The 15,638-nt window shown below is 38.1% G+C and overlaps 1 protein-coding gene across 2 annotated transcripts in view; it reads right to left on the reverse strand.

Annotated features, from left to right (window-relative positions):
- The window catches only part of POLD3 (DNA polymerase delta 3, accessory subunit), a 51,338-nt gene that overhangs the window by 6,390 nt on the left and 29,310 nt on the right, over positions 1 to 15,638 (reverse strand). For both annotated transcript variants that reach the window (XM_006936939.3, XM_019811826.3), the window contains exons 8-10: positions 11,108 to 11,273; positions 8,143 to 8,249; positions 600 to 712 (exon numbers count right to left, since the gene is read on the reverse strand). In XM_006936939.3, coding sequence (XP_006937001.1) covers positions 600 to 712; positions 8,143 to 8,249; positions 11,108 to 11,273 — 386 coding nt within the window. The remainder of the gene's footprint in view (positions 1 to 599; positions 713 to 8,142; positions 8,250 to 11,107; positions 11,274 to 15,638) is intronic.

The following is a 15,638-nucleotide window of genomic DNA, read 5'->3' on the forward strand; positions in this document are numbered from 1 at the left end:
CCTGTCAGCTAATGAGGAAATTAGTGCAAAATTTAAATGACAGTCTTAATACAATGAATTAAAGGAAAACTAATAGCTGTAAAGGAAAAAAAACCTTGTTAGCACCTTTCTTCTCAACTCTTCATTATCTACACTAATAGACAAGATGCAGCTGAAGACCATTCAAAACTATATTCCCCCATTTATTGCCAGCTTTTCTCACCCTTCCCTTTTCCAGAAGAGTTTCTGAAGAACAACAAATGTGCATAAGTTGTTTGTTCACTCTATTTCCCAAACTTTGCTCTGATGCAGGCAAGACCTTACTTTGCAAAATTCCAACAGGAGTTGGGTAACACAGCAGCCCTGATGCTGGAGGTCATGAAAAGCAAAACCACTCCCAGGCCTGACCTCTGCAACCTTCCTGAGATGTGCCCTATAGCTGAGCTCTCACCGCAGGTGAGGAGAGGGAATGTCCATCCTGCAGTACCTACAGAGAGTGGAATGAGAAAAGAGCCATCTACTGGTGTCCCTGGACTATACAGCAGTGGCCGGTTCAGCATAGTTTCAGGTCCTTGGGAGGTCAGACACATGGAAAGGCAACCATCCCAGTAAAGTTTTACCTTGACAGAAGGAGGCTCTGGTTCAGTCTTAGGCACTGGTTCAGGAGGTGGAGAAGCAGGAGGAGGTGGGGATGGTGACTCAGCTTCATAATCCCCAGGAGAGTCTGGTATGACTGAAATAATGAAACAAGCTTAGCTAAGAGAACTGTGGCACTATCTGGTACAACGCCTTCTCTGGTGACTTTTTAAACGTCTGTATCCAGCAAAGGACATTTTGCAAGCAGTAATTCATGACAACCAAGGACTTTGCAGTTATAGATCTTTAAAATACACATTTTACTAATTTTACACAAAGAAAACCAGAGAATTAAGAGTTATTAAAGCTGGAATAAACCTTAGAGATTGTCTTAGCTAAACCTTTTGTAGGAAAGTCTAAAGTTGTTTTATAAATATCCACTGATCATCTAACATGTGTCATGTATTCCACTTACAATTGTTTCATTTATCCTCATAACAACCCTAAGAGACAAATATTATTCACACATTACAGTTGGGTACAAAGAGGCTCAAAGAGGTTAATTAACTTGCCAAGGTCACAGGGCTTACAAATGAGGCAGGAGGTTTTAAACCCAAGTCAGTCTGATGCCACAGCCTTACCATTCCAACTATTCTGTGCTGCCTTACCATTCAGGGCCAGACATTTTCTTTTAAGGTTAAACAAACAGATATAATTCTCAGATTATATCAAATGTTCCATGCCAGAGTCTTCATGACTATGATCCAAGGATTATCTGCAATCACCTGAGATGTTTATTAGACTGAAATATTCCAGCTGATGTTAAGAGCATAAACTTTGGAGGAAAAATCACCTTTGAAACAGTCACAATTATAGCTCTTACAACTAAGACTGGCTTACTATTTTGTATGGGAATTATTTCTGGTGATTGCTCACTGATGAGGCTTGTTTTGTTGTAGTAAGAGTAACCGGAAAGAACACTTTTGGGAAAGCAATATTGCTCTGGAAGTGGTATCACCCGAGAAGAGAGCATCTCCAGAGAGATCCCATCATTCCTGAACAGTTCCAGAAATAGTGGTCTTGGTATAAGGCCCATGAGAGGGGGAAGTGAAAATCCTCAGCTGACCTACGGCTTAATCACCACAGAGAAACTGCTGGTAAAAAGACTGGGTAGTTGCTTAGCCTCACCTGCTCCCTGAATCTCTTGGCTGTATTCAAATTCTTAGCACAAGTCTTGGATCTGAAATTCTCCCAACTGATTAGGTCAGTGTTAAAAATTATGACAGTGGAGGGTTCAAGGCCAAATGACCTAAAGAGGTGAAGCAAAACAAGGGCCAGAACGAAACAATAAATTATACACTTCAAGTATGAAATGGGCCCCAAAACTTTATAAGCTCTGGGAAACAAGAGTCAGAAACATATGAGGAAAGTGGTCCAGCTAGTAACCCAGCTCTAGGAGAATAGAACATGATGGGAGCTCAAGTAAGCAAGAGAAAAGTTAAACCACAGAGCCAAGCTCCCATTTCTTTGAAGGTATAGCAATCAGGAAAGCTGTGTCACATGCGTTACAGGGGCAGGAGGAAAGTTTACACAGTGAGGAAGCCAAAGAAAAGGAATTTTGAGTCCTCACAATAAATTTAGGAGTTTTCATTCTATTTCCACTTCTGTAACCATGAAGACACTTAATCCTAGTGGCACCCTCTAAGACCCCTGTCACTGCACTGTATACAAGTGTTTATCTAGATCCTCCTCTGACTCTAACCTCCATGGAGGCAGAGACACCACAATTTCCCTGGCACTGAACAAACAGTAACGATATTTTTAATAAAGGAAAACAATCATTTTTGGAATTTGGGATGAGGGGCTTCTAGGTCAAGGAAGAGTCAGCATATACCTCCCCCTCCCTTCCACATCCACCCAAAGAGACACATTACAGTGATGACTAAGGAATGAAATGCTGTAAACCTGCCTGCCACCCCTATCCCTGCCATAACAGGGAAGAGAGTAGAAGAGGGAGCCAAGAACTTGTAATGACTAAGAATTTTCAACAAATCCCCAGAAGATGGAAGGCAGATGGGAGAAAGGTAACATGAGAAGCATCAATTAGATTGAGTCCAATAGGAGAGCTTACAATCTATTACAAAACTTCTATTTTATCTGATTTTTCAAGTTGTGTATCACTTTAAATTTTTTTAAATAAAACATTTTGGGGCACCTGGGTGGCTCAGTCAGGTAAGCATCTGACTCTTGACTTCGGCTCAGGTCATGATCTCACAGTTGTGAGATCGAGCCCCACGTCAAGCTCTGAGCTGGGCATGGAGCCTGCTTAAGATTCTCTCTCTCTCCCTCTGCCCCTCCCGTGCATGCACACTCTCTCTCAAAGAAATTAAAAAAAATTTTTTTTTTTAACGTTTATTTATTTTTGAGAGAGAGAGAGCATGAAGAGGAGGCGGAGACACAGAATCCGAAGCAGGCTCCAGGCTCTGAGCTGCCAGCATAGAGCCTGACGTGGGGCTTGAACTCACAAACTGCGAGATCATGACCTGAGCCAAAGTCAGTCACTTAACCAACTGAGCCACCCAGACGCCCCACAAAGAAATTTTTTTTAAGAAAGGAAGGATGGGGGTGTGTGTCAGGGTGGCCCGGTCAGTTAAGCATCCAGTCCTTGTTTTCAGCTCAGCTTCAATCCACAAACTGTGGGACTGGACCCCACATGGGGCTCTGTGCTGACAGCACAGAGCCTGCTTGGGATTCTCTCTTTCCCTTTCTCTCTGCCCTTCCCTTGCTTGTTCTGTCTCAAAATAAATAAACTTTTAAAAGAAAAAAAAGGGAAGGAAGGAAGGATACAGAAAACAACTAGAATTTTCTGGGCTTTACAAACATTAATCATTCATTCACATAATATTCCCCACAAAATCACTGTTACTATTATTTCTGTTTTATATAACTGAGGTTCAAAGAGACTAAAAAAAATTTGGCCACATTCATATGCTAGAATCCGTATGTGTCTGATTTTCCATCAAGGTAAATATATCCTTGACATACTTTTAGTGACATAAGCATAAGGAGGGTTTCATACATTGGTGTATTTTAAATATATTTATAATGAATTTACAGCTTTTCAGATGAAAGGTACTCAAGAAGTGTAATTTAACACTTACCCCAGGACAGCAGAATAAGAACTGTAGTAAAACTAGTTACTAGCAGAGTAACCACTGTTTACCAGAGTGCTATGACAGAGATGGGTCATTTTGGAAATCACTCATAGCTTCCTAGGAAAATTTATAAACTACCTATCTTAACCTAAAAAGGGTGGGGTGGGGGTGGGGGTCATTTGCTTAACATTCTCCATAAGTAATTTGCAAAAACTGAAAATGTTAGCAAAAACTTAATCAGCTAAAACTATTTCTTCCTAGCAATATATTTTTTTAAATTCTATCTTAGAGACAGAGCACGAGTGGGGAAGAGGGAGAGAATCTTAAGTAGGCTCCACACTCAGCACAGGGCCCAATGTGGGGCTTGATCCCACTACCCTGGGATCATGACCTGAGCCAAAATCAAGAGCTGGACATTCAACTGACTGAGCCACCCAGGCGCCCCTCTTCCTAGCAATGAAAACATTACTCTTAATGTGATTTCTATCTGGGTCTGGCTTTTTCTTGCTTTACAAAGACAGTATGTAGAACTGCTAATGGTGCTTATGACTCTGCCAAGAAGAGAAATAAAGGAAAAGTCTCTTGGGTAGAGAGTTAAAGATATGAAGTTGAAGGGAATTTTCTGAGAGAAGAGACTGCTGTTAAATACTTATGGAACACGTCAATAGAAAAAGTGGGGTGAATAAGAAGAAAACCTGCTATGTCAAGCAGTGTCCTGGCATTGCTGACGTATCTTATTTGATGTTCATAAAAAGTCTACACAGTGTGATAACATCCCCATTAGAGATGAGGAAACAAGGAATTGAAGAAGTTAAATTATCTGTCCCCAGTTGCACAATAAGTGGCAGAAGTAAGGTTTTTTATTTTTAAAAATAATTTTTTAATTTACATCCAAGTTAGCATATAGTGTAATAATGATTTCAGAAGTAGATTCCTTAATGCCCCTCACCCATTTAGCCCATCCCCCTACCCACAACCCCTCCAGCAACTCTCTGTTGGTTCTCTATATTTAAGAGTCTCTTGTTTTGTCCCCCTCCCTATTTTTATATTCTTTTTGCTTCCCTTCCCTTATGTTCATCTGTTTTGTATCTTAAAGTCCTCATATGAGTGAAGTCATATATTTGTCTTTCTCTAATTTCACTTAGCATAATACCTTCTAGCTCCATCTACGTAGTTACAAATGGCAAGATTTCATTCTTTTTGATTGCTGAGTAATACTCCTTTGTACAGATATACCACATCTTCTTTTTCCATTCATCCATCGATGGACACTTGGGCTCTTTCCATACTTTGGCTATTGTTGATAGTGCTGCTATAAACATGGGGGTGCCATGTACTCAGTTAAGTGGCAGAAGTAAGATTTAAACCCAGGTCTGTTTTACTCCAAAGTCCCTGTCATTTCTTCCACTTCTGCTGCTCATTTGCTAATTTCCATCTGAAGACAGCATATTGAATAGTATATATTCAGTGTGACAGGAATAAAATGGTAATAGATTAGAGATTGTGTAAAGGTTTAAAATAAAGGCCCTCTAGCTTTGAGATGAAGAAGAAATTTAGGAATAAAATGGCAAAGGTTTGCAAATTTAGTCAGATGCTAAAAATTATTCTGCCAGATAAAAAATCTGAGAGCCTCTCATTTATATTATCTATTATTATAGGTTATTCACCTCTATCACATTTCTTCTCACTTCTTTCTAAACTAATAACCCCACTCATATTTCTAATCACCCACAGGTATTATTTTTGTGCACTAATGATCAGAACTCCAGAGAATATTTCAGAAATATGTAATGAGTGTTTAATCAACCACAGTAATTCCCTGACTTAGAGCTGACTCCTTCACTGGAGTATCTAGTTTACCTTTTCAAAGTACATTAGGTTGATGGCTTGAAAGCCTTTTCCAGATTCTTCCCCAAATCCTTTTCCTGGTTGGAAATAGGGAAGACAATTTCAATAGCACAGTAATATTCCTGTTACTTCCTAATTATTTTCCCATGTATCTTCATGGAGTCGCTTCTATTTCCTTAATTCTTAACTTGATGGCTCTTGTTTCAGCCACACACTTGGGTATCTTCCTTTCAGGTGTCTTAGTCAAAGCATTTTGATAAATGACATGGAATGAGTATATAGTGACAGCTCCTCTAGGATGCTCACAATGCCCTATCCCTACCTATTCCAAAGAGTCATTAAAAAAAACCCCACAGCTCTGGTGGGCACAATACCTCCATAGGATATCAGAGCTTATAAACTCCTACATGCAAGCATGACTGGTAGGATCTAAACCTATGGAAGAGTCAAAGATATACCTACATCATAGATTTAACTTCCTTGTACAATTTCTTAGGTCTGTTCATTTCTTTTGCATTACTGTCATCTGTATATATAAATGGCTTTCTCACTCATTTGTACATGTACAGTCGCTGAGTTGCTTTCGGGGTGCCTCTGTTGCCATTTTCAATTCTTACAGAAATTTCTGGTAAGAGTACAGCCTAACAAGTTTATTTTGTCCTTTACCAGCAGAACAGGTTCCTTTTCCTGCATTCGTTATTCTGCTTTAATTTCTTTTAGCATCTGTTTGTTTGTTTTGTCATTCTACCTTCATCTGATGCTGAATTCCTTTGGAGTAGATTTGCCTGACCCCTCAAAATGTTTTATACACATTATGGCATAAATTCATAGAGAACGGATTATAGAAACTCAAGCTTCTCACCACCGTTCTCAAAGCAGGGTAGAAGTCATCTGGCATAGCAGTTTGACCAAGGCATCTTTCTCGTTAGCCTCATCCTCTTTTTTTTTTTTTTTTTTAATTTTTTTTAAATGTTTTATATTTATTTTTGAGACAGAGAGACAGAGCATGAGCGGGGGAGGGGCAGAGAGAGAGGGAGACACAGAATCGTAAACAGGCTCCAGGCTCTGAGCTGTCAGCCCAGAGCCCGATGCAGGGCTCAAACTCACGGACCTTGAGATCATGACCTAAGCTGAAGTCGGACGCTTAACCAACTGAGCCACCCAGGTGTCCCAGCCTCATCCTCTTTCTATATACCTTCATTTACACAATTTGGGAAGAGATCTTGGCTCTTCGAACACCTGATATTCTTTGAAAAGGCATATGAATTTTCCAGGTAAGAATCTTGCCCTTATTCTGTTTGTTTATCTTACAATAGAGCCCACAGCATAAAACTAGAAGGGTCCATAGTATCATTCCCTTTCAACAATGATACTATAGACTCTCAAACTTAGCATGTTTTTATTTATGTGGCGTGGAACATCATATCACCAACACCCTTGATACCTACAACATTACCTGTTTTAAAAGATTCACATGAAGGTAGCCAAAGGAATATCTCCATTTCATTTTTTATAAAATTTTTTTTTTTCAACGTTTATTTATTTTTGGGACAGAGAGAGACAGAGCATGAATGGGGGAGGGGCAGAGAGAGAGGGAGACACAGAATCGGAAACAGGCTCCAGGCTCTGAGCCATCAGCCCAGAGCCTGACGCGGGGCTCGAACTCACGGACCGCGAGATCGTGACCTGGCTGAAGTCGGACGCTTAACCGACTGCACCACCCAGGCGCCCCTCCATTTCATTTTTTAAAAAGAAAAGCTCTTCAGGGCACCTAGGCAGCTCAGTCAGTTAAGCTTCCGACTTTGGCTCAGTTGTGATCTCATGGTTCATGGGTTTGAACCCCGTGTCAGGCTCTCTGCTGTCAGTGTGGAGCCTGCTTCAGATCCTCTGTCCTCTCTCTTTCTGCCTCTCCCCCACTCACACTCTCTCTCTCTCAAAAATAACATTAAAAAATTAAAAAAATAAAGTAAAAAATAAATTAGAAAAAGAAAAGCTCTTTGATAATATACATAATAATAATCCTTATTCTCTTTCCTTTTATGTTATTTTGCTAAATTACCAAAAAACAATGGTTCTGATCAAAAAGCGAAAGCAGACTCTAATGGTGCTATTGTTTATCTCTCAATACTACAATTACTATTGTCACTGTGACCTGTAATAAATTACTTTTTAACTCCTTGAGCGTCAAAGTAAGAATTGACCCCTGCTATCAACTAAATGTTTGTGTTCCCCCAAAATTCATATTTGAAGCTCTAACCCCTAACGTGATGGTATCTGGAGGTGGGGTCTTTGGGAGGTAATCAATGGAATCAGATTACCACCCTTATAAAAGATGCAAGAGAAACACTTTCTCTCTCTGCCATGTGAAGATATGGCAAGGAGATATCCTACAAACCAGGAAGAGAGCTCTCACCAGGAACTACAATCAGGCAGTGCCTTGATTTTGGAATTCTCACCCTTTAGAACTGTGAACAGGACAAATTTGTCCTGCTTAAGCCATCCAGTCTATGGTACTTTTGCTATAACCCAAGTAACGGAGACAATGACACTAGCCAAAAATTAATAGCAACCTTTCATAGCCCACCTTCATCTTCACTGCTATCAGACTCAGGAAGTTTGATTCTTCTCCTCTTTTTCTTCATACTTTCAGTTTCTTTTGTCTCATCATCAGATAACTCCATTCGCTTCCCCCTGTTGCCATCCAGGAATAATTTAATCATGTTACACAAAATAAAAATATAAGTATTCATATGCTACTATGGGTCTTGCTTCATAACTCCTGGTCTTAATTCCAGAGGATAGAAGAGTCAAAGTAGACCAATAAGGATTCTTTTTAAGGATACTCTGCTGACCACAACTAAGTCATTCCATGGGGTGACCAGAATGAAACATTTTTCTAGCTCTCTATATAGCTCACTGGAAACTACTTACCAGCTCATCAATTATCATTACAAATTCCTTCTTACTTTTCCTACTGACCTTTCAATCATTCAACAAGCTTTAAATAAGCAGCTACTACATACACAGGCTTTTTCCTAAACACCAAGGATGCAAAGATGAAGAAAATACTGTTATCAAGAAGCTCTGGTGGGAGAAATAGATATAAACACCACCAAATGTAAGACAATGTGATAAAGACTACTGGACAAATAAAATGTTATGGGACAAGACTCTTGTACGAAAACTAAAAACTAAGTGGAAATTCATCAGGTAAAAAAAAGGGAGACAAATATTTTAAAGAGAAGAAAAAAAATGTGCAAAGGCATAGACATAAGACCTTAAGATGATTCTAATGACATAATAAAAAAAACCTAGACTCCATCTTAACGTTAGTTAGCTCCTCTGGATACTCTATCACACTATTCAGATATGTATAAAATGTGGTTTTTATCTTCAAGTAACTTATTCCTTATGTAACTTTATCAACTTATTTTTCTACCTCAAGCTAGTAAAAGACAAACCCCAAATAGGTAACAAACAAACAAACAAACAAAAAACAACAAAAAAAAGATAAAGAGCAGAAATTAATGAAATAAAACAGAAAAAAACTAACAAGGTTAAAAATTGTTATTTTGGGGCAAAAGATTAATGAAATTAATAAACCCTTCTATAAGACTGATTAAAAAAAGACAAAACAGGGGTGCCTGGGTGGCTCAATCAGTTAAGTGTCCAACTCCGACTCAGGTCACAATCTCGCGGTTCATGGGTTCGCGGTTCCATGCTGACCACTCGGAGGCTGGAGCCTGCTTTGGATTCTGTGTCTCCCTCTCTCTCTCAAAAATAAACATTAAAAAGAAAATTTTAGGGGCGCCTGGGTGGCGCAGTTGGTTAAGCGTCCGACTTCAGCCAGGTCATGATCTCGCGGTCTGTGAGTTCGAGCCCCGTGTCAGGCTCTGGGCTGATGGCTCAGAGCCTGGAGCCTGTTTCCGATTCTGTGTCTCCCTCTCTCTCTGCCCCTCCCCCGTTCATGCTTTATCTCTCTCTGTCCCAAAAATAAATAAAAACGTTGAAAAAAAAAAAATTAAAAAAAAAAAAAAAAGAAAATTTTAAAAAATAAGACAAAACAACGTATTACCAACACGAGGAATAAAAGAATAAAGGAATCTGTAATGGTAAGTACAGATTTTATAGATCCTCAAAGAATAAGGCTATAGTAGGAGCTTTATGCCAATGAACTCAACAACTTAGATGAAATAAATTCCTTTAAAAACACAACCAAAACTGACCCAACAAGAACAAGAAAATTTGGATGGCTCTATTTAAAGAAATCAAATTAATAAAATAAACTTCCCCACAAAGAAAACTCTGGGCTCAGGTTCACTGAATTTTATCAAACTTTAAAAAAAAAAAAAATACATATCTTACAAACTCAGAAAACACAGTTTTCTACTAATTCTATGAAGTTACATAACTTTGGTACTGAAATATAAAGACATTATCAGAAAAGTAAATAACTGATCTATCAGCCTCACAGATGCAGTGGCAAAATATCCTTACAATATTAGCAAATAAAATCCAACAACTTATAGAAAGGATAATGTATCATGACAAAAAATTAGGTTTATCCCAAGAATGCAAGGTTGGTTTAACACTTAAAAGCCGATCAAGGTAATTCACCACACTAACAGAAACCCCAAAAGATCATCTCAGTAAATGCAGAAAAAGCATCAGTCAAGATTCAGCACCCATCCATAAAAAAACAGAAAAGGACAGCCTCCATCTGGTAAAGGGCATCTACTTAAAACATACAGTTAACATCACACTCGGTAATGAAATACTGAACGCATTCCTGACTACAATGACAAACTGTCAACAATGAGTGTTATACCCATGGGCTGGGGACATTTTAACCTACCAATCTCACATACTCCTAGGAGGTAAGGCCCACTGGACAGAGCCTTGACCCTCTGAAACTTGAGCATTTTGTTGATGTTTTCTACTAGAGTAGCCCCAGCCTTGCTACAAAAGTCAAGTATTTCTGGGCCTATCAGTGCTGACAGTGTCTTTAGAATTTCTTTCAACAGACTAATTCCTACCAACTATGAGGTAGTGTCTCAAATTCCTGGATCCATTTTTAACAGCTTGTGTGCTTTTTATTTTCTTTTCTAATTACATTTTACCACTTGAAAAATAAACTCATTGATATAAAAAGAAAACAAAGAACTTTTTCTCTTAAATTTGACTGGAAATAGTAACCCCTCACTTGGCAATCTAAAGTGAAAAACAGACACAGACACAATCAGGCACACTTATGCCATGTCCACAAATTTAAAATGAAGTAAAGAAAAAAAAGGATAATCAATTTAGTTCAATGGGGCCCAAAAAACTGGATTTGGGCTCTAAACCATCTACACTGGCTGTTCCACAGTTCTACTTCCCTAGATAAGCTACTGAGCTTCTCTCTTCATTTTGGTTATACAGCTGTATCCCTAAGGCATTAAGTAGGATTTAGTACTCAACTGAAAACTGCCCACTGTCAATAAGCCCAAACAGACCTTCTCACCCCCAGCAGAGACACTCTTCCCTCACAGGCAACAAAATTTTCCTACCTTTTTTTTTCCTTCTGCTGCATCTTAACAGGCTCTGCTTTTTTGCTGGGTTTCTTCAGGCCTGTAGGGGCTGCCAGCTTTGGTTCAGTGACAGACACTGGAGGTTGCTCCACTATTTTTTCTTCTTTCACTGCTTGTTCTGAATCCAAATTGACTTTAAGTTTATCTACAAGTATAGTATAACAGATGATATATAACCTCATCGTGCAATATCAATCTATTATTCCTCTGATAGTCGACTAAGTGCCAAGTAATTGGTTAGGAGCAGGGGGCTAAAGGGATAAAAAAACAGTCCCTGTCCTAACAGAACTCATGGTCTAGTCAGAGAACATTTCTCCTTTCCAACTACCACTCTAGCAGTAACTGTTTTCATTTCTGCCTCTTGCTAATCCTTCATTATATCACAACTCCCAGGCCAAATAATAGTAAAAGCAGGGCTTAGAAAAAGCAAATACAACTATATGAAGTATCATCATTCTCATTTATATATATCACTTATTAGATGAGAAAATTAAGAGTCTGAGAGATAAGAGACGTTTCCCGAGTATACAGTTTACAAATAGTGACAACAGACATTCGTACCAAAATCTTATTTCCTATTCCATTCTATCTTCTTAAACCTGGATACTCTTATCATCTCAGTATTATCTTAATTATATAATTAAAAGACTACTTTGGAATGAGAAAAGTTTGATGCAAACTTTTTCACTCAGGATAAGTTACCTAAAAGTCAATCTTCTCTGTAAAAACTGAATATTTATGAGATTACTGTAAGGATTAAAAGGGATTAATATGTGAGGTTGTATGGCTTACCCAAGGTAACACTGACAGAAGAGGCTGAGAGACAGGATTTGAACCTAGGTCAGTTTAACTCCTCAAAATCCTTACCTCTTTCCCTACACCAAGCTGCAACTACTATGCCATGCAGAGGATTAAAAAATGCAAGCAGGATGGGCCTAGCCATCTGAGAAATCATAGAATAGCCTTCGTGCTATATTCAGTGACAGTTTTTTTCAAGAAAAGTCATAAAATACTCTTAGCTGTGAACAGCATGAGGCTCTATGGCTAAAACCAGCTACAGTGTAGGAAAAAGACCAATTGATAGCTTAGCCTTGGCCATTACACACAGCTTAGTATAATAATTTATAAACAAAGTATATTCTTTGAAAGAATAGATGATAGATAAAAGTATAACATGCAGCTTGTTTATACTTTATTTTTTGAAGACTTGACTGAGAAATCTGGTGGAATCCACCAGAGAATGGAGGCATTTTCTCTTGCCTTTTCAAAACTGTTGTTCTCAAGTATCAGTATGTCTCAAGTTTTCCACCAAATAGTACAGGAGAGTAAACATGTATCTCTAGGGGGTCCAGAGTCAGTAACTGATTCCCAAAAAACCAGTTCTCTGAAGCTGCATGTATATCCTTAAAGTTTATGCAAAATTTGCATTGTTACAGAATTTATATCATATTGACAGCAACTGTTTTAAAATTACATAATAGGGGCGCCTGGGTAGTTCACTTGGTTAAGCGTCCAACTCTTGATTTTGACTCAGGTCATGATCTCACAGTCATGAGATCTATCCATCGATCGAGCCCCACGTCAGGCTATGCACTGGGTGGGAAGTCTGCTTGAGATGCTCTTTCTCTCTCCCTTTCCCTCTGCCCCTCCCCCACTCTCTCAAAAAAGTAGAATAAAATAAAATAAAATAAGTAAAATAAAATAATTAGGAGGAAAAACCTCCAAGTATTTCCTACCTCACTCCTGGGGTAAGGAAAGCAAGGCTATTACATACAGTCTACCAATTTCAGGAAACTGATCTTAATTAAAATACCAGTGACCAAAGAGATTCAGCATCCAGAGTTTTCACTCTGTCGTGGTTTCACAGTATTTGGGGAACTCCAAATTATTTACATATGCAGCTACAAATGGCCAATTAGCTGGTAAAGAGGCAGCTCATTGCAACACTTTCAGACTACTGTTAAGGAAAATTTAACCACATTTTCTTTTTTTCTGAATGATCAAATCATTTGTATCATTGACTAATTAAAAGCATCTCCTTTTTATACTCAAAATATGAAACACCTTTAGAAGCAAGATACAGATGATGACTTTTTAATTTTGTCACCAATGCTGTAATTTTTTTCACATATGGAGCATTACGGTTCTTGTTAATGAGATAATTCATATGCCAGAAAATTTATCCTTTTAAAGTATAAAATTCAGTGTTTTGTAATTGTGCAAATATCAACACTATCCAATTTTAGAACATTTCCATCACCTCAAAATAAACCCTGTATCCATGAGCAGTCACTCCCCAATCCCAACCTAGCCTGTAACACTAGTCTACTAATCTACATTGTCTCTAGATTTGCCTATTCTAGACATTTTGTATAAATAAATTTATATAACAGGTGGCCTTTTCTGTCCAGCTTTTTTCATTTCACATATTTCAAGATTCATCCATGTTATAGTTCAAGGACTCATTCCTTTTTTGGCTCAATAATATCCTATTGTGTGGTTATATCACATTGTGTTTATCCATTCATCAGACGATGGACCCTTGGGTTGTTTCACCTTTTTGGCTATTATGAATAATGTTGCTATGAACATTTGTGTACAGTTTTTTATGTGGACATACAGTTTTAATTCACTTGAGTAGATATGTAGGAGTGGAAGCACTGGATAATTACTTAACTTTTTGAAATACTACTATACTGTTTTTCAGAGCAAGCACATTATTTTATATTCCCCACAGCAGTATATGAGGGCTTGACTTCTCCACATCCTTGCCAACACTTGTTATTGCCCAGCATTAAATTTTAAATGTTTCAAGTCTCCTCAACTCTTTTCACCCAACTCTCTTCACTTTCATCACAATGATCTTGTCATATCTCAAATACAATAAAAATATTTATCATTTTACTTTTTTCTTTAATGTTTATTTTTGAGAGAGAGAAAGAGAGAGGGGGACAGGAGATCTGAAGCAGGCTCAGCACTGATAGCACAGAGCCCCTCGTGGAGCTTGAACCCATAAACCATGAGATCATGACCTGAGCCAAGTCAGACACTTAACCCACTAAACCATTCATCCAATAAAACATTCATCATTTTACTCTAAACATTCATCCTTGAAAAAAAGTTAGATAAATCAACTTTAGAAGCCATTCTTTTTAGTAGGTAAGTATTTAATTCTTTTATTTTATCCAGTTTCCCTACTCCTTCTATCACTGTCTGCCTAGCAATTAAAATAATTAACTGTTTTATTCTTTATTGATTTGTCTGTCTCTCACAGTAGAATATAAGGACCATGAAGGCTGAGACCTTGGTTGTCTACATTTCCTCCACTGTATCACCACGGATAATAGTTGCAAGTACACAGTACTTGCTCAATAAATATTTCTGAAATAAACACATGAATAAGTATATACTTCTGTATAGCTTGATTTTTTTTTACAACTAGCAAATATTCACAGCTTATATATTTTAGAAATAATAAAATTTTTTAAATTCACTGGTTACAAATGCATAAGAAAACAAAACAAAAATAAAAACGTGGACCTAAAAGTCACCAAGGAACCACACACACTCTGATTGGGTTCAGTACCAGTACCAGCCATGCAGGCCAGTGACATTAGCACTATCTATTTTCACAGAAGTAGGGAGCCCTCCTTGTGCATTCTGCCTGCAACAATACAACACGCTTCCCAATAACCTGAAGTATCAAATTTTCTACATACTTTCAAAAGACAAAAACCTCCTCTGATGGATTTTATGGCAAATAAACACTATCTACCCCAACGCCTCCTCCAACCACTAATCCGACCATCACAGGAAAGCAGAATTCTGACTAATTTTTCTTGCACAAGCATGTAACAGAACACCTTCCCACAAGATCTTTGTAAAACTGATGCTCCAAGAAAGTGTGCCATAATTGTCCTGTGGCTCCTGAATGCTTTCTGGTATTATGCCACATAGCCCTTAGGGGAGGTGTACTTGGTATGAGAAGTATGAAAATATGTGACTACTGGTTCTTTCCATATGAAAGAATTCTAATTAAAACAAAATTTTTAAGGGCATCTGGATGGCTCAGTCTGTTAAGCTTCTGACTTTGCTCAGGTCATGATCTTGTTCATGAGTTTGAGTCTCACATCAGGCTCTGTGCTGACGGCTTGGAGCCTGGAGCCTGCTGCTGGTTTTCTCTGTCTCGCAAAAATAAAAACACTAAAAAAATGTTTTTAAATAAAGGAAATTTTGCTTTCTCAAAAAGTATTATTTCTAAATGGCTACAATCACTTGTGCCCTTCTAATTCATACTGAGGTCTAGTTCATTAACATGAATAATCTGTAAAAAATAACTATAGAATGTCAAAAAGATTTGTTTTTGCAACCCCTTGGGAGACAGAGGTAATAATTAATAATGGTCACACCAGGCAAACTGACCCCAGCATCTAGGATATTAACCTCAACACTATACTGTTTAACCAAGCAGCCTCCCTTCTATTTTATCACCCATTTTCAAGAGCCCTAT

Source organism: Felis catus, chromosome D1, assembly GCF_018350175.1.
Source record: "Felis catus isolate Fca126 chromosome D1, F.catus_Fca126_mat1.0, whole genome shotgun sequence".
Lineage (NCBI taxonomy): Eukaryota > Metazoa > Chordata > Mammalia > Carnivora > Felidae > Felis > Felis catus.